Source organism: Tamandua tetradactyla, chromosome 25, assembly GCF_023851605.1.
Source record: "Tamandua tetradactyla isolate mTamTet1 chromosome 25, mTamTet1.pri, whole genome shotgun sequence".
Taxonomy (NCBI): Eukaryota; Metazoa; Chordata; class Mammalia; order Pilosa; family Myrmecophagidae; genus Tamandua; species Tamandua tetradactyla.
The window spans coordinates 10,037,058-10,050,996 of NC_135351.1; the positions used below are offsets into that span (position 1 = coordinate 10,037,058).

General features: G+C 36.0%; 1 protein-coding gene across 8 annotated transcripts in view; it reads left to right on the forward strand.

Moving 5' to 3' along the window:
- Positions 1-13,939, forward strand: part of RIOK1 (RIO kinase 1) — a 53,320-nt gene that overhangs the window by 7,543 nt on the left and 31,838 nt on the right. For all 8 annotated transcript variants that reach the window (XM_077144018.1, XM_077144010.1, XM_077144015.1 and 5 more), the window contains 6 exons: positions 2,635-2,677; positions 5,006-5,098; positions 6,938-7,050; positions 7,153-7,233; positions 8,277-8,363; positions 8,900-9,037. In XM_077144018.1, coding sequence (XP_077000133.1) covers positions 2,635-2,677; positions 5,006-5,098; positions 6,938-7,050; positions 7,153-7,233; positions 8,277-8,363; positions 8,900-9,037 — 555 coding nt within the window. The remainder of the gene's footprint in view (positions 1-2,634; positions 2,678-5,005; positions 5,099-6,937; positions 7,051-7,152; positions 7,234-8,276; positions 8,364-8,899; positions 9,038-13,939) is intronic.

Below are 13,939 nucleotides of genomic sequence, written 5' to 3' on the forward strand. Positions count from 1 at the left end.
TACATACCAAATCCTTACCCCTCCCTTTCATTGACCACTACCATTTCAATCTACTAAATTTAACATTTGTTCCCCCTATTATTTATTTATGTTTTTTATGAAACATAACCATGTACAAACACATTCTTGTTATATAATCAGTGCCTCCCAATATCATCACATAATTGTATATTCATCATCATGATCATTTCTTAGAACACTTGCATCAATTCAGAAGAATAAAAAAACAGAAGAAATTCATACATACTATACCCCTTACCCCACCCTTTCATTGATCCCTAGTATTTCAATCTACTAAATTTATTTTAACAATTGTTCCCCCTATTATTTATTTTTAAACCATATGTTTTGCGCGTCTGTCAATAAGGTAGATAAAAGGAGCATCAGACACAGGGTTTTCACAATCACACAGTTACATTGTGAAAGCTATATCATTATCCAATCATTTTTAAGAAACATGGCTACTGGAACACAGCTGTACATTTTCAGGCAGTTCCCTCCAGCCTCTCCATTACACCTTAGCTAAAAAGGTGGTATCTATTTAATGCGTAAGAATAGCCTTCAGGATAACCACTCAATTTTGTTTGGAATCTCTCAGCCATTGACACTTTATTTTTCTCATTTTGCTCTTCCCCCTTTTGGTCGAGAAGGTTTTCTCAATCCCTTGATGCTGAGTCCCAGTTCATTTTAGGATTTCTGACCCGTGTTGCCAGGAAGGTCCACACCCCTGGGAGCCTTGTCTCACGTAGAGAGGGCGAGGGCAGTGAGTTTGCTTGTCATGTTGGCTGAGAGAGAGAGGCCACATCTGAGCAACAAAAGAGGTTCTCTTGGGGGTGACTCTTAGGCCTAATTTTAAGTAGGCTTAGCCTATCCTTTGCGGAGTTAAGTTTCACATGTACAAACCCCAAGATTGGGGGCTCAGCCTATTGCTTTGGTTGTCCCCACTGCTTATGAGAATATCAAAAATTCTCTACTTGGGGAAGTTGGATTTTTCCCCCTTTCTCACCATTCCCCCAAGGGGACTTTGCAAATATTTATTTATTCACTGTTCAAATTACTCTGGGATTTATCGGGGCATCACTGTGGATAAACCTACAAAATCTCATGCCCTACTCAAGGTTTCATGTACTATGGTGTTCAGTTAAGCTGTCCATATAAGTTATATTAGGAAATGCATGAGTCAAAATATAAAAGATTAAAACAAATAAACTTTTTGCTTTAATCTCACATGTAAGTTGAAGTTTTAAAATGTTGAGTACCATCCATTTTCAGCACCCTGCAGTATTGACATTCCTTTGTTCTTCCTCATGCAAAAACATTTTTGAATTTGCACATTTAGTCACTATCATTATACACTCGAGGCATTCCTAGATTATACCATCTCAGTCTTTATCATCTATCCTTCCTTCTGATTTCATTTGTGCCCCCGGGCCTCCTCCCTCTATCATGCTCACATTCAGCTTCATTCAGTGTACTAAATTATTGCATTAGAGTTAGGTAGTATTGTGCTATCCATTTGTGAATTTTTACAATCAGTCCTGTTGCTCAATCTGTATCCCTTCGGCTCCAATTACCCAATATCTACCCTATTTCTATCTCTTCATGGTCTCTGTAACCAGCCGAAATTCTCCAAGTTCATTCACTAATGTCAGTTCATATTAGTGAGACCATACAGTTAAATGGGCCTTCTTAAGAAATAGTCAAACTATAATCTTGTGAAATTCATGAGCTGAATTTGCTCTCATGATGGTAATAATTTTTAAAATTTCAGTTTAAACTAAAACAGTAGCATGTAAACATGCTCCCTTTTTAGGATTTATTGAGAATTATTTCCTTCCATTTTTTTTTTTTTTAATTCCCAGGAAGACTGAAAGCTAAATAATGATCTAACTGGGAATTGTTTCTGTTTACCTTGAACTGGCTAACTTCTCTTATATGCTAATACTCTAAGGCGCTAGTAGTGTATTATATAAAATGACACGACTATACAACCAGCAATATTAGAATTGAAACTTAAAAACCAATTTTTTTCTGATATATTGCTCTGTCCAAGTGATACCAGCATTTTGAGAAATGCAATCCTAATTTGTTATTTCTCTGAAGTGTCTGAATCTTTATTTATTTAGGCTAATGTGCCTGTAAGGAGCTAATCAGAATCTCTCTCTTTTTTTTTACAGCAGATCTCAGTTACTATTGTGAAAGAGTTATAACTTTTGTCTGTATAGAAAATGAATTTAAGGAGAAAGCCTTGTAAATTACTTTAATTCTGAACTGATACAGTCATTAAAGATTTGCAGGACAGTAGAAACAGACTCACCATCTTCTTTTCTCTAGCATAGTTCATTTCACCCAGCTATTCTTCCATTTACTTCTTCTACAATATCTCATAGGTGCTAGATAGAAATATTCTTTTCCTTACTGAAGATATGCTCCTTTTTGCCCTGAAAGTTCAGTTATTTATTAAGGGGAAGTGAGGAAGAGTAACTGAGTAATGAAACTCAAAGAGATCATGAAGTCTGTCATTAAAGAAATTACCTATTAGGAATTTTCAAGCAATGATGTACATTTAGAAGCTTTTTATTTTGACTTCTCACTGAATTTTGAAAATGTCATCTGTACTTTTCTGTTTTTCAGGTATCGCATCAAAGATAAGGCAGACAGAGCAACTGTAGAACAGGTACAGTTGAAATGTATTGGAAGGTCTTATTTTGAATTAACATTTCTTTTTTCTGAATATAGTGTCCTTTCGTCTTTGCTTAGTGCTGTATTAGGTAAAACTACTCCTTTTTGTAGTTTCGCTTTATGACTATTTATAAATAAATTTAATTAATTAATCATAGTCCTTTTTGACCCTGTGACACTGACATACAGTAAAGGGGAACCCCTTCTCAGAGGAAGCAGAAGCTGTCAGGAGACTAGGAATCTTATCTCTTGCCTTGGGATCTGCAGGGATTTTGTAAGTTTTCCTAGGAGATGGGTTAGATATCTGTCACAGAGTGTGGTGTGCTGGGGTTGGGATGTATGTGTGGGAGAGCGCCTTCAAATTTCCAGTTAGAAACCATGTTCTTTGCTTAAAAGTTATGCTCATTCTTTCTGTTCAAGAATAGGGAAAATTGGCATCTAATTGTCCCGTATATAGAGGGTGGTGATTGGATGTTAATGTTGGGGCAGATTATGATGTGAAGAGGATGAAAAGGGTTGGAGCATGCTCCTGCTGCCCTGCCACCCTGTTTCCCCACCCATACGCATATGCACAAATACACATTTTGAAACAGTAGTGTCTTCGACATGAAAGTTCTTTGTTTAAGGCACAAGCACCCCTTCTGTCAGCCACCTCCATCCACAAGGGAGTAGCACCTAACCATTTGTGCAGGTGAAGCATTCCACCCTCAGTCAGACAGAAGTAGCATCTGGAGCTTGTGTCTTTGTCTTCTATTTGTGAAGTCTTTTTGTGATTGAAAATTAAGTATGGTCTAGTTCAGAGAGAAGAGGTACTAGCCTTACATATCAATGACCCTAAAGTAATTTAAGCAGGAAATCCTTCTTTGCTTTCTTCTGAAATTTTAATTTGAAAGATAGAGTGCATATCCTGAGTCTTAAGGTGTCTTTTAAAACTATGTAATTGTAGGCGGTACAGTGGTGGCTCAGTGGCAGAATTCTTGCTTCCCAAGCCGAAGACCTGAGTTCAATTCCCAGTGCCTGCCCATGTTTAAAAAAAAAAGAAAATGTATATATATATGTATGTATACACACACACGCACATGCATAAATTATCTTCAAGTTTATTTGCTTATCATGTTTTTCTAATTTACTTTAAGCCATTTGGTCCATTACTCTTTCCGTATACCCATAAATAGTATTTACCTATTTTTCAGAACCCATCTTCCTATACCCAACTAGCTTTATTGTCTGCTCAGTCACTTACATTCTTTTCTAGTTGCAACAGTTGTAGTTTGGTTTTAGTCCTATAATTTTCCAAGGTTGTTTGCTTTATATTAACTTTATACTCTGGAGTGATCACAGCTACCTCATTGGAGGATAGACCCAAAGTTTTGTCCATTGAACCTTGGTCACTCCATGGAGCTAAAGGGGCTGCCTGAGCCACAAGAAGCTACTGCTGGTGTCTCTTGAAATTGCACACGAAACATGGGATTGCTTCTGTGTCAGGAATGGACAAGATCAGGCTATAGATACATTGCCTTCTATTTTTTAGAGAATTTTGGAATCCTTTTTTTCAAGATTGACTGCTCTGGCTTTGAAGGAGAACCTTATCCTGATTTACTCTTTTGTATCAGGGGCCTGCCAATTTATTCTACAAAGGGTCAAATAGTAAACATTTTAGACTTTCAGGCCAAAAATAGTAAATATTTTAGACTTTGAGGCCACGTAGAATGACATATTCTCCCCCCCTTTTTTTGTTATAATCCTTTAAAACTGCAGAAACCATTCTGGATTTGACCCCAGGCTGTAGTGTGCTACATGTCCAGGATAGGAGCCCCTGGCCAAATGGGCCTATGTACACTTGAAATGTAGCCACTCTGATTGAGATCTGCTGTTAGTATGAAGTATACACTGGGTTTTGAAGACTTAGAATGAAGAACAGAATGTAAAATATAATTCCATATTGAAATGATAATGTTTTCGATATATTGGGTTAAATAAAACATTAAAATTAATTTCATTTGTTTTTACTTTTTAAAATAGATCTGGAAAATTTTAAATTGCTTATATGGCTTGCATTATATTTTTATTTAGTAACCTTGGTCCAGAGTCAGTTTCTCTCTTCCTTGCTTTTGATTTCTATGACTGGTCTTATGGCCTTCACCTCCCATTTACTTATTAAAAATCATACTGAATAAAAACATAATAGTGATTCTCGTTTAGTCAACCTTGCTAGCCTACTACAGTTATATTTTTTAGTTTATTAATTAATTGTTAGATGCTTTAATGAGAAATAATTTGGCTCCATCTTTCTATTTTATTTTATTTTTTCATTTCTTTTTAGGTGTTAGATCCCAGAACACGAATGATTTTATTCAAGATGTTGACTAGAGGAATCATATCAGAGATAAATGGCTGCATCAGCACAGGAAAAGAAGTGAGGTTTTTTTTATTTGGATGATTATATGTTTCTGTGTTAGTTTTCTTGTTCCGGATACCAAATGAAGCTAAGCACTTAGTCAATAAATTGTGCCTTTAAGAAGAAAAGAATTTAAAACTCTAATTGGGTCAGGGTGGTTTAATACAGTGTTCCTGAAAATGTCTTTATAAGTATTTATGGCTGTGTGGAAAGTTGTGCGCATAACTTTACCTTTTCACTATCATTAATACTACATTGTATCATCAAGTCTAAATAGCTGTGCTCAACAGTAAGCTTAACTGGTCAGATTTCTGTAGCCCCAAATCATAATAAAAAGTTACTAATGGGGGTGGATGGGAGATTTATTACCTGGTTTCTATGAATCACTGCATGCCTTTCTCTTTGTATCTGAACATGGAAAAACACAGATGTGATTTTTTTATTTTTTATTTTCATTTTTACTGACACATCTTCATATACATACAGTCCATACATGGTGTACAACCAGTGGCTTACAATATCATCACATAGTTGTATATTAACAGTGGCTTACAATATCATCACATAGTTGTATATTAACAGTGGCTTACATATATCACATAGTTGTATATTCATCACCATGATCATTTGCATCACTGCAGAGAAAGAAATAAAAGAAAAAATACCGTAGCCCTTATCCCCCTCTCATTGACCACTAGTATTTCCATCTACCCAATTTATTTTACCCCTTAACCCCCATTATTTATTTATTTTTTATACATATTTTTTTACTCATCTGTCCATACCCTGGATAAAAGGAGCATCAGACACAAGATTTCCACAATCTTATAGTCACATTTTAAAAGTTCTATTTCTGATGTTTTTTAATTAGCAACTAATTCTAGCACTTCTCAGTAAAATTCAATTTATAAATCACTAATTATAAGAATGTTTTCAGATATTAAAAAACAAAACTGCTTCTCATACATACATATATTTAAATTGGATTTTACCACATATGTAAATTGACAATATATTTACTGTACCTTTTAATTGATGCTTCATATTTTAATTCACATTTTTAAAAGATGATGCATGTTATTCAGTGGCCATTAAACTCAGGAACAAAGAACATTATAAAGTAATTTTTCTTTAAGGAAAACTGAGGCAGAGGAAAGTGCTGATTTTAAAGATTTAGAGCAATTAGGTAGTAGAACTAAGATTAGAATTCCTGAATTTCTGTCTATGGAAACAATCATATAATCTAGGGACAATTTGAACCATTTTTCCACTAATGTAGTTCAAGGAAAGGTCACTGAATACCTTCTCATTCCTAGCACTGTGAAGCATTGAGAGGGAATCCCTTCTTTTTAAGGAATTTATAATCTTACAATAACTTGAGTAGTAGCAGAAAAACAGCCAAATAAGACCTGTTGCTTTAAGTTTCAGAGAAGGGGTCACATTTAAATGATACTGATTTGTGAGCCACACATTAATACTTTATTATATTTGCTTGGGGGCAGTATAGCATAATTGTTAATTTGGGGTTTAGGGGTCAGAGCAGACCTAGATTTGAATCCTAACATCTGTTTTCTAGCATGTGACTTTGAGTAAGTCATTTAAAACATTCACTATGCCTCAGTTCCATTTCAGTACACTGTGGACATTAGTAGTACCTATGGATTGAGTTGCTGTGAGGATTAAATAGTGGGTCCTTAGTACATGGCATAGTGTGTGATCAGAAAAGGTAGTTGCCATTTTTATTAGCAGCAGCATCTTCACACTGACAGAACAGAATAGTGTCTAATAGGTTGAAAAAGCAAAATGCTATTTGTAGTTATCACAAACTTAATTTTCTTTATTTTTTACTTAAAATAGGCTAATGTATACCATGCTAGTACAACAAGTGGAGAGAATAGAGCAATCAAAATTTATAAAACTTCTATTTTGGTATTCAAAGATCGGGATAAGTATGTAAGTGGGGAATTCAGGTGAGTGCAGAATTGTTTTATTTGGGTCAATTTAATTTCTTTTGCCTAAAAAATTAAAGCAATAATGAAAGGTTAAAATAACAAACATTTTTCTTGTTCAAGATTCCGCCGTGGCTATTGTAAAGGAAATCCCAGAAAAATGGTGAAAACTTGGGCAGAAAAAGAAATGAGGAACTTAATCAGGTGACTGACCTTTGCATCGCCTTTGGCCTTTTGCAGCCAGTAGTTCCCAGCCTGGTTCTGTCCAAGTGCAGGACTTGTTAGGGCCATTTGGTTCCATTAAATGTGCTAGGGTAAGCAGACCAAACAGCTTTCTGGACAAATAGGGCATACTTTGTTGTTTCCATTCTGAGAACCCTTTACAGGAGAATTTGCCATGGTTCGTATTTATGCATAGAGGTGAGGTGGTTTGAAGAGCCTCATAAGTCATTCTGAGATGTTTGAAATTCATACTGAGGGTAACAAGGTACTACTTAAGGCTTTCAAGCAGGCACTTGACACAAATCAGCTGGTAATGATGATGATCTATTTTTTTTTAATAAGTATTGAAGTTTTAGACTTTTGTTAGTCCTCTATGCTTTCTTTATCATAGTTTCCTTTTATGAATTCAGCCCAGTTGTGGATTCATTTATATGTCCTTTGCTCTCACTAACATTACTGAGTGAGAGATCTCTTACCTGGGTGAGATAGAGCTTTCTCAAATTTTTGAAGTTTTTTGTTTTCTTTCCAAAGTCTTACCTTTTTATGTGTGGTACACGTTATAGACATTGGATGGCTTAGTATTAATCAAGTATTGCATATTTTGAAAGTCCTTCTGACGTCTTTGTGCCCAATTATCTGTTACACATGAGTCTGTTTTTATTAAGTATTTTTCAGGCTGGTCAACTCAAAAGATAATTGCAAACATATCTCCTGTATTTCTTTAATTCTTAGTTGTGCATTTTGTTCCGGTTTAACATTTCTGAAATCAGTTTAGGTGTTATGGCCTATAGGATGTAAAAGTTTAATTGCCACCCTTTTGTTTTTCTTGGTGGTAGATGAAGGTACCCTTTAAACTCTTTAGTCTCAGAGTTACACAATATTATAATACATTTGAGAGGCTCTGGTGCTGTTTGCTCATGGCAATGTTAATCTTATAGCAAAGATTAATCTTATAGCCATCTAAAATTTGTCTTAGATGTTTTTTCAACTTTTCAGTTGTCCTTTTGTCTGTTAAAATGTCATAGGCTAAACACGGCAGAGATACCATGCCCAGAACCTATAATGCTAAGAAGTCATGTTCTTATCATGGGCTTCATTGGGAAAGATGACATGTAAGTATGTGCAAGACCTAGTAATTGAATGTTCAGAGTGATGTTTTTTTCTTTCTTTTTTTATTTGCATGGGCAGGTGCTGGGAATTGAACCCAGGTCTCTGGCATGGCAGGCAAGAAATCTGTTTCCTGAGCCACCGTGGCCTGCCCCAGAATGATATTTTTAAGTACTTTGAATTAGCCAAGAAATTATTTCCCTTTTGGATAGCTTAGCTCTTTTTATCTTAAAATATTCTTTTGTGAATCTTTCCCACTTTTTTAGTGCATAAGTGTTCTCAGTTTATTCTACCGTTTTAAGTCTCAACATGCTTCAAAATAACATAAATTTAACCCCCAAAGGTTTTTTGAAGGATGGTTTGTAAAGTAAGCTGGAAAAGTATTTGCTGACAGCTTTTTGGAATAGTATGTCTGCAATGAGGCAGGTTAAGGTGGGGACGGTTCACATGATGATGTACAAGAGAAGAACACATAACAGTCTAGTTAAGGCAAGAAAACTTGTTGTGGGTCAGTTTATCTTCGTTTTTATGTTTATTCAAGGCCTGCACCACTCTTGAAAAATGTCCAGTTATCAGAATCCAAGGCTCGGGAACTGTATCTGCAGGTCATTCAGTACATGAGGAGAATGTACCAGGATGCCAGACTTGTCCATGCAGATCTCAGTGAATTTAACATGCTGTAAGTTTGTCTTGTCCCACAGGGACCTCCCATAAGTTGATTCACATCTTTCAAAAAAAAATCAGCAAACAAAATCCAAATCTACAAAGTCATACTAATTTAAAGTTTTACCATAGGCTTCCATCTGGTAAACTGTGGTCCCTATCTTCAGTGAGTGTCATCTTAGAAGCCACAACTTAGATCATGAAAAGAGTTAAGGGGCTTTGGAAATTCAGCTTCCATTTTAGTTGAGGTGACCTCTTCTCCTTCTCTACCTTGGTCATTTTATGAATTATTTTCTTTGGGCTTTTTTTTTTTTTTAAAGCAATTTAAATTGATCTATATTCACATACTATATAGTCATCCGAAGTATACAATTGGTGTCCTACAGTATCATCATATAGTTGAGCATTCATCACCACAATCAATTTTAGAACATTTTCATTACTCCAAAAAAATAAGTAAAAAAGAACATCCAAAACATCCCATACCCCTCATACCCCCCCCCCATTATTTATTTATTGTCTTTGTTTTCTTATTCATCTGCCCATATACTGGATAAAAGGAGTGTCGGCCACAAGGTTTTCACAATCGCAAGATCACACTGTGAGAGTAATATAGTGTACAATCCTTATTAAGAATCAGGGCTCCCTTGATCTTGAGGCTTGTTCTTGGAAAGCCTGTGTATGCAGTGTAGAAGCATAGCCTGCCTATGTATATGCCTAAGAGTCACTGCCCGAGGACCTCTTTTGTTGCTCAGATGTGGCCTCTCTCTCTCTTTCTAAGCCCAGCTCTGCAAGTGAAATCACTGTCCTCCCCCTACATGGTTCATGGAATTCAGGGGTGAAAGTCTCCCTGGTGGCGTGGAAGATGACTCCATGGTACCAGGTATGAGCCTGGCCCTGGTACCATGGGATTAGCAATGCCATCCTGACCAAAAGAGGGAAAAGAAGTGTAACAAATAGGGTATTAGTGGCTGAGAGAGTTCAGATAGAGTCAAGAGGCTACTCTAGAGGTCACTGTTACGCAAGCTACAGTTAGACATTGCTACCTATCATAACTTGCCAAACCCCAACCAGAACCACTCCAACCAATTTTAAAGAAAACTTAGGGCATTATATTAGATTCTGCAAAAGTTCCATTCACTATGGTAACTTTCTGGAAACTACAAGCTCCAGATGGGTCCCTGGACCAGATAAGTCCTGAAATGAGGGGGGGCCAGCCCTTCCAGAACATCAACTAGTTCCATCCTCCTATTCCATGTTGACAGCTCCTTCCAACATGAAAAAGTTAGAATACGAATAGCCCAGATACCCCTAAAGAGTGGTAGAAAGATCAAAAGTCATGGTGGAGCTGTACAGAGAAGGTTGGGTTTAACAAATGAGTATGAGTGTTCAATCATTTTATACTTTTAGCCTCTGATACCTTAGAGCAGCTAGAAATAACCTAAATTTGTGGAATTGCAACCTATACCAAACTCTGAAATCTGTTCTACAACTAACTGTTACAATGTACTGTGAAATTTATTGCTTTTATGTATATATGTTATTTAAAGAGAAGGAGGAGTGTAACTGAAAAGATAGGATTTAACAAATAAGTGTGACTGCTGGATCATACTGATATTTCTTTTGGTCTCCAGTGTCCTGGAGCAGCTAGAAGAAAAAAAAAAAAATCATGGAACTGTAAACCATACCAAACTTTAAATATATTCTATAACTACTTGTTAAAATGTACTTGGAAATTTATTGCTTTTTTGTGTATATGTTATATTTCATAATAAAAAAAAAAAGAAGGCTACTGGAATGCAGTTCAGCAATTTCAAGTATTTCCTTCTAGCTATTCTAATACACTAGAAACCACAAGGAATACTTATATAGTACATAAGAAAACCTCCAGAATGACCTCTTGACTTTATTGAAATCTCTTAACCACTGAAGCTTTGTTTCATTTCTTTTGCCCCTTTTGGTCAAAAAGACTTTCTCAATTTAACAGTGCCAGGACCAGGCTCATCGCTGAGAGTCATGTCCTACATAGAGAGTAGGGTTTTGAGTTGATTTGTAGAGTTGACTGAGAGCCACGTCTGAGCAGAAGGAGGTTCTCTGGGGGTGACTCTTAGGCATAATTATAAGTAGGTTTACCTTCTCCTTTGTAAGAATAAGTTTTAAAAGGCAAGCCCCAAGATCAAGGGCCTGATTTATTATTGAATTGGTAGTCCCTAATGTTTGTAAAAATATAAGGAATTCCCCAGATGGGGAAGTTGAGTATTTCTTTATTTTTCCCCGATCCTTCAGGGGGACTTTACAAACGCTTTTTTTTTAATGCCCAAATTACCCTGGGATGTATTGGGGTATTATATTAACTTACCAGAATAATAAAGTCTAATTCCTTATTCAAGGTTCCATATAATTATGTTGTTTGAATAAAGTGGCCATGCAGGTTAAATTAGCTAGTGTGCTAGAAAATATAAATTTTGTGTCAAATAAACATCTCTTCCTTTGGCTTCACACAGAAGCTGAAGTTTTAAAATACAGTCAGTAACACCTTTTACCTTGTGTTATGATTTATCTTAGTCCTAATCAGACTGGCCTCGTTGATATCTGTAATTGAAGACTGATCTCTTTTTCAGTTTCTTTAATAGTTGTATGATATATTGCTGACTTCAGAGCTGCAGAGCTCTAACTCTGAATCTCAGCTGGCATATACAGATATATCCAGGGAATGACCAGTTTATACAAAGAGTTCAGCAATCTCAGAATTTAGAAAACAGTTAAAACAGGAATAAATGTGATGCTGTAAGAGTTTACAATCTAGGAACCTTTACAATAAGCCCGATTTGAACTTTCTGTACTCTTTAATCATTGATTGCCCAATCTTTGCCCGGGTTCTGTTGCCTGTTAATGTATTGAATTTAATTCTCAGAGTTTGCACGTTATTATTAGTTAGTCCATATTATTGAGGCCTTACAATATTTGTCTTTTTGTTTCTGGCTTATTTCACTTCACATACTGTCCTCAAGGTTCATTCACCTAGTTGTATGCCTCACAATTTCAGTCCTTCTTGGAATCACAGTTTCAGTCCTTCTTGCAGCTACTTAATATCCCATTGTATGTACTTGTATTGATCAGTTGATGTACCCTTAGGCCACCTCCATCCATTGCAAATTGTGAATACTGCCCTCATAAACACTACTCTGCAAATACCCATTTGTCATTCCTGCTTTTAGTTCCAAGTTTATACCTAATAATGGGGTTGCAGGATCGTAAGGCAGCCCTATACTCAGTTTCCTGTGGAACCACCACACTGCCCTCCAGAGGGGCTGCACCATTCTATTTCTTTACCAACAGTAAGTAGGTACGTCTCTCCACATTTTCTCTGACACTTGTACCTTTCTTTTTGTTACGATGCAATCCATCTGAAATAAACGCTCAGTGCCTCCTGGTGTAATCACATAGTTACATGTTCACCACCATAATCTATATGAGAACATCTCCTTTTCTGCAGAGAAAGAAGAAGAGGGAAAAAGAAAAAATGGGATTAAAAATTAAAAAGAGAAACAACACCAGGAATCCTATACCCTTCCATTATATCGCCCTGTTATTTACATTTAGTTTTGGCATATTTCCTTTGTTACAGTTAATGGAAGCATATAACGATAAATCCTAGTTTGCATTGATGGTATTTTTTTGATATAGCATCCCATTTTCAACACCTTGCAATGCTGGCATTTATTTTTCCTCATGTAAAAAGTTTCTTATATTTGTACGTTTGATCACTATCATTGTCCACTTTAGGTTTTGCTAAGTTAAGCTGTCCCAGTTTTTATCCTCATATCTTTCCTTCTGGTGTCATACATGCCCCTAACTTGGCTTATTCAACCCATACTCACACTCAGCTTTGTTAATTAATTTTACAATATTGTGCTCTCTTTTTACCCTTACTAATAGTCTTCATTTCTATACTCTTCCCCAGTCCTCTCTGTCTTGTCTTTTCCTATCTGCCTGCAGTACTCCCTTTAGTATTTCTTGTAAAACAGATCTCTTGTTCACAAACCTTCTCAGTGTCTCTTTGTCTGAAAATATTTTAAACTCTCCCTCATTTTTGAAGAATAGGTTTGCCAGATAATAGAGAACTCTTGATTGGCAGTTTTTCTCTTTCAGTATCTTAAATATATCATAGCACTGCCTTCTCGCCTCTGTGGTTTCTGCTGTGAAATCAGAACTTGATCTTATTGAGTGTCCCTTGTATGTGATGCATCACTTTTCTCTTACTGCTTTCAGAATTCTCTCTGTCTTTGGCATTTGACTCTCTGATTAGTAAATATCTTGGAGTTGGTCTATTTGTATCTATTCTGTTTGGGGTATGCTGTGCTTCCTGGATCTGTAATTTTATATCTTTCATAAAAGTTGGGAATTTTTCAGTGATTATTTCTTCCATCATTCTTTCTGCCCCTGTTCTTCTTCTGCAATGCCTGTAACAAGTATATTTGTGTGCTTCTTGTCATTCATTTCCCTGAGACCCTGCTCATTTTTCCATTCTTTTCCCTATCTGTTCTTTTGTGCATAGGATATCAGATGTCCTGTCCTCTAGTTCACTAATCCTTTCTTCTGCCTCTTCAAATCTGCTGTTGTATTTCACCATCGTGGTTTTCATTTCTTTTACTGTGCCTTTTATTCCATAAGTTCTTGCCATTTCTTTTTTCAAGCTTTTAAGTTCTTCTTTATGGTCACTCAGTGTCTTTATATCCTTCGTGTTTTTTATCATGTTTTTCATCAACTCATCTGATTTAGAAGATTTGTTCTAACTTTGTTAATTAGTTGTTTCAACTCCTGTGTCTCATTTAAAGTGTTAATTTGTTCCTTTGGGCCATATCTTCTTTCTACTTAATATGACTCATAATTTTTTGCTGGTGTCGAGGCATCCAAT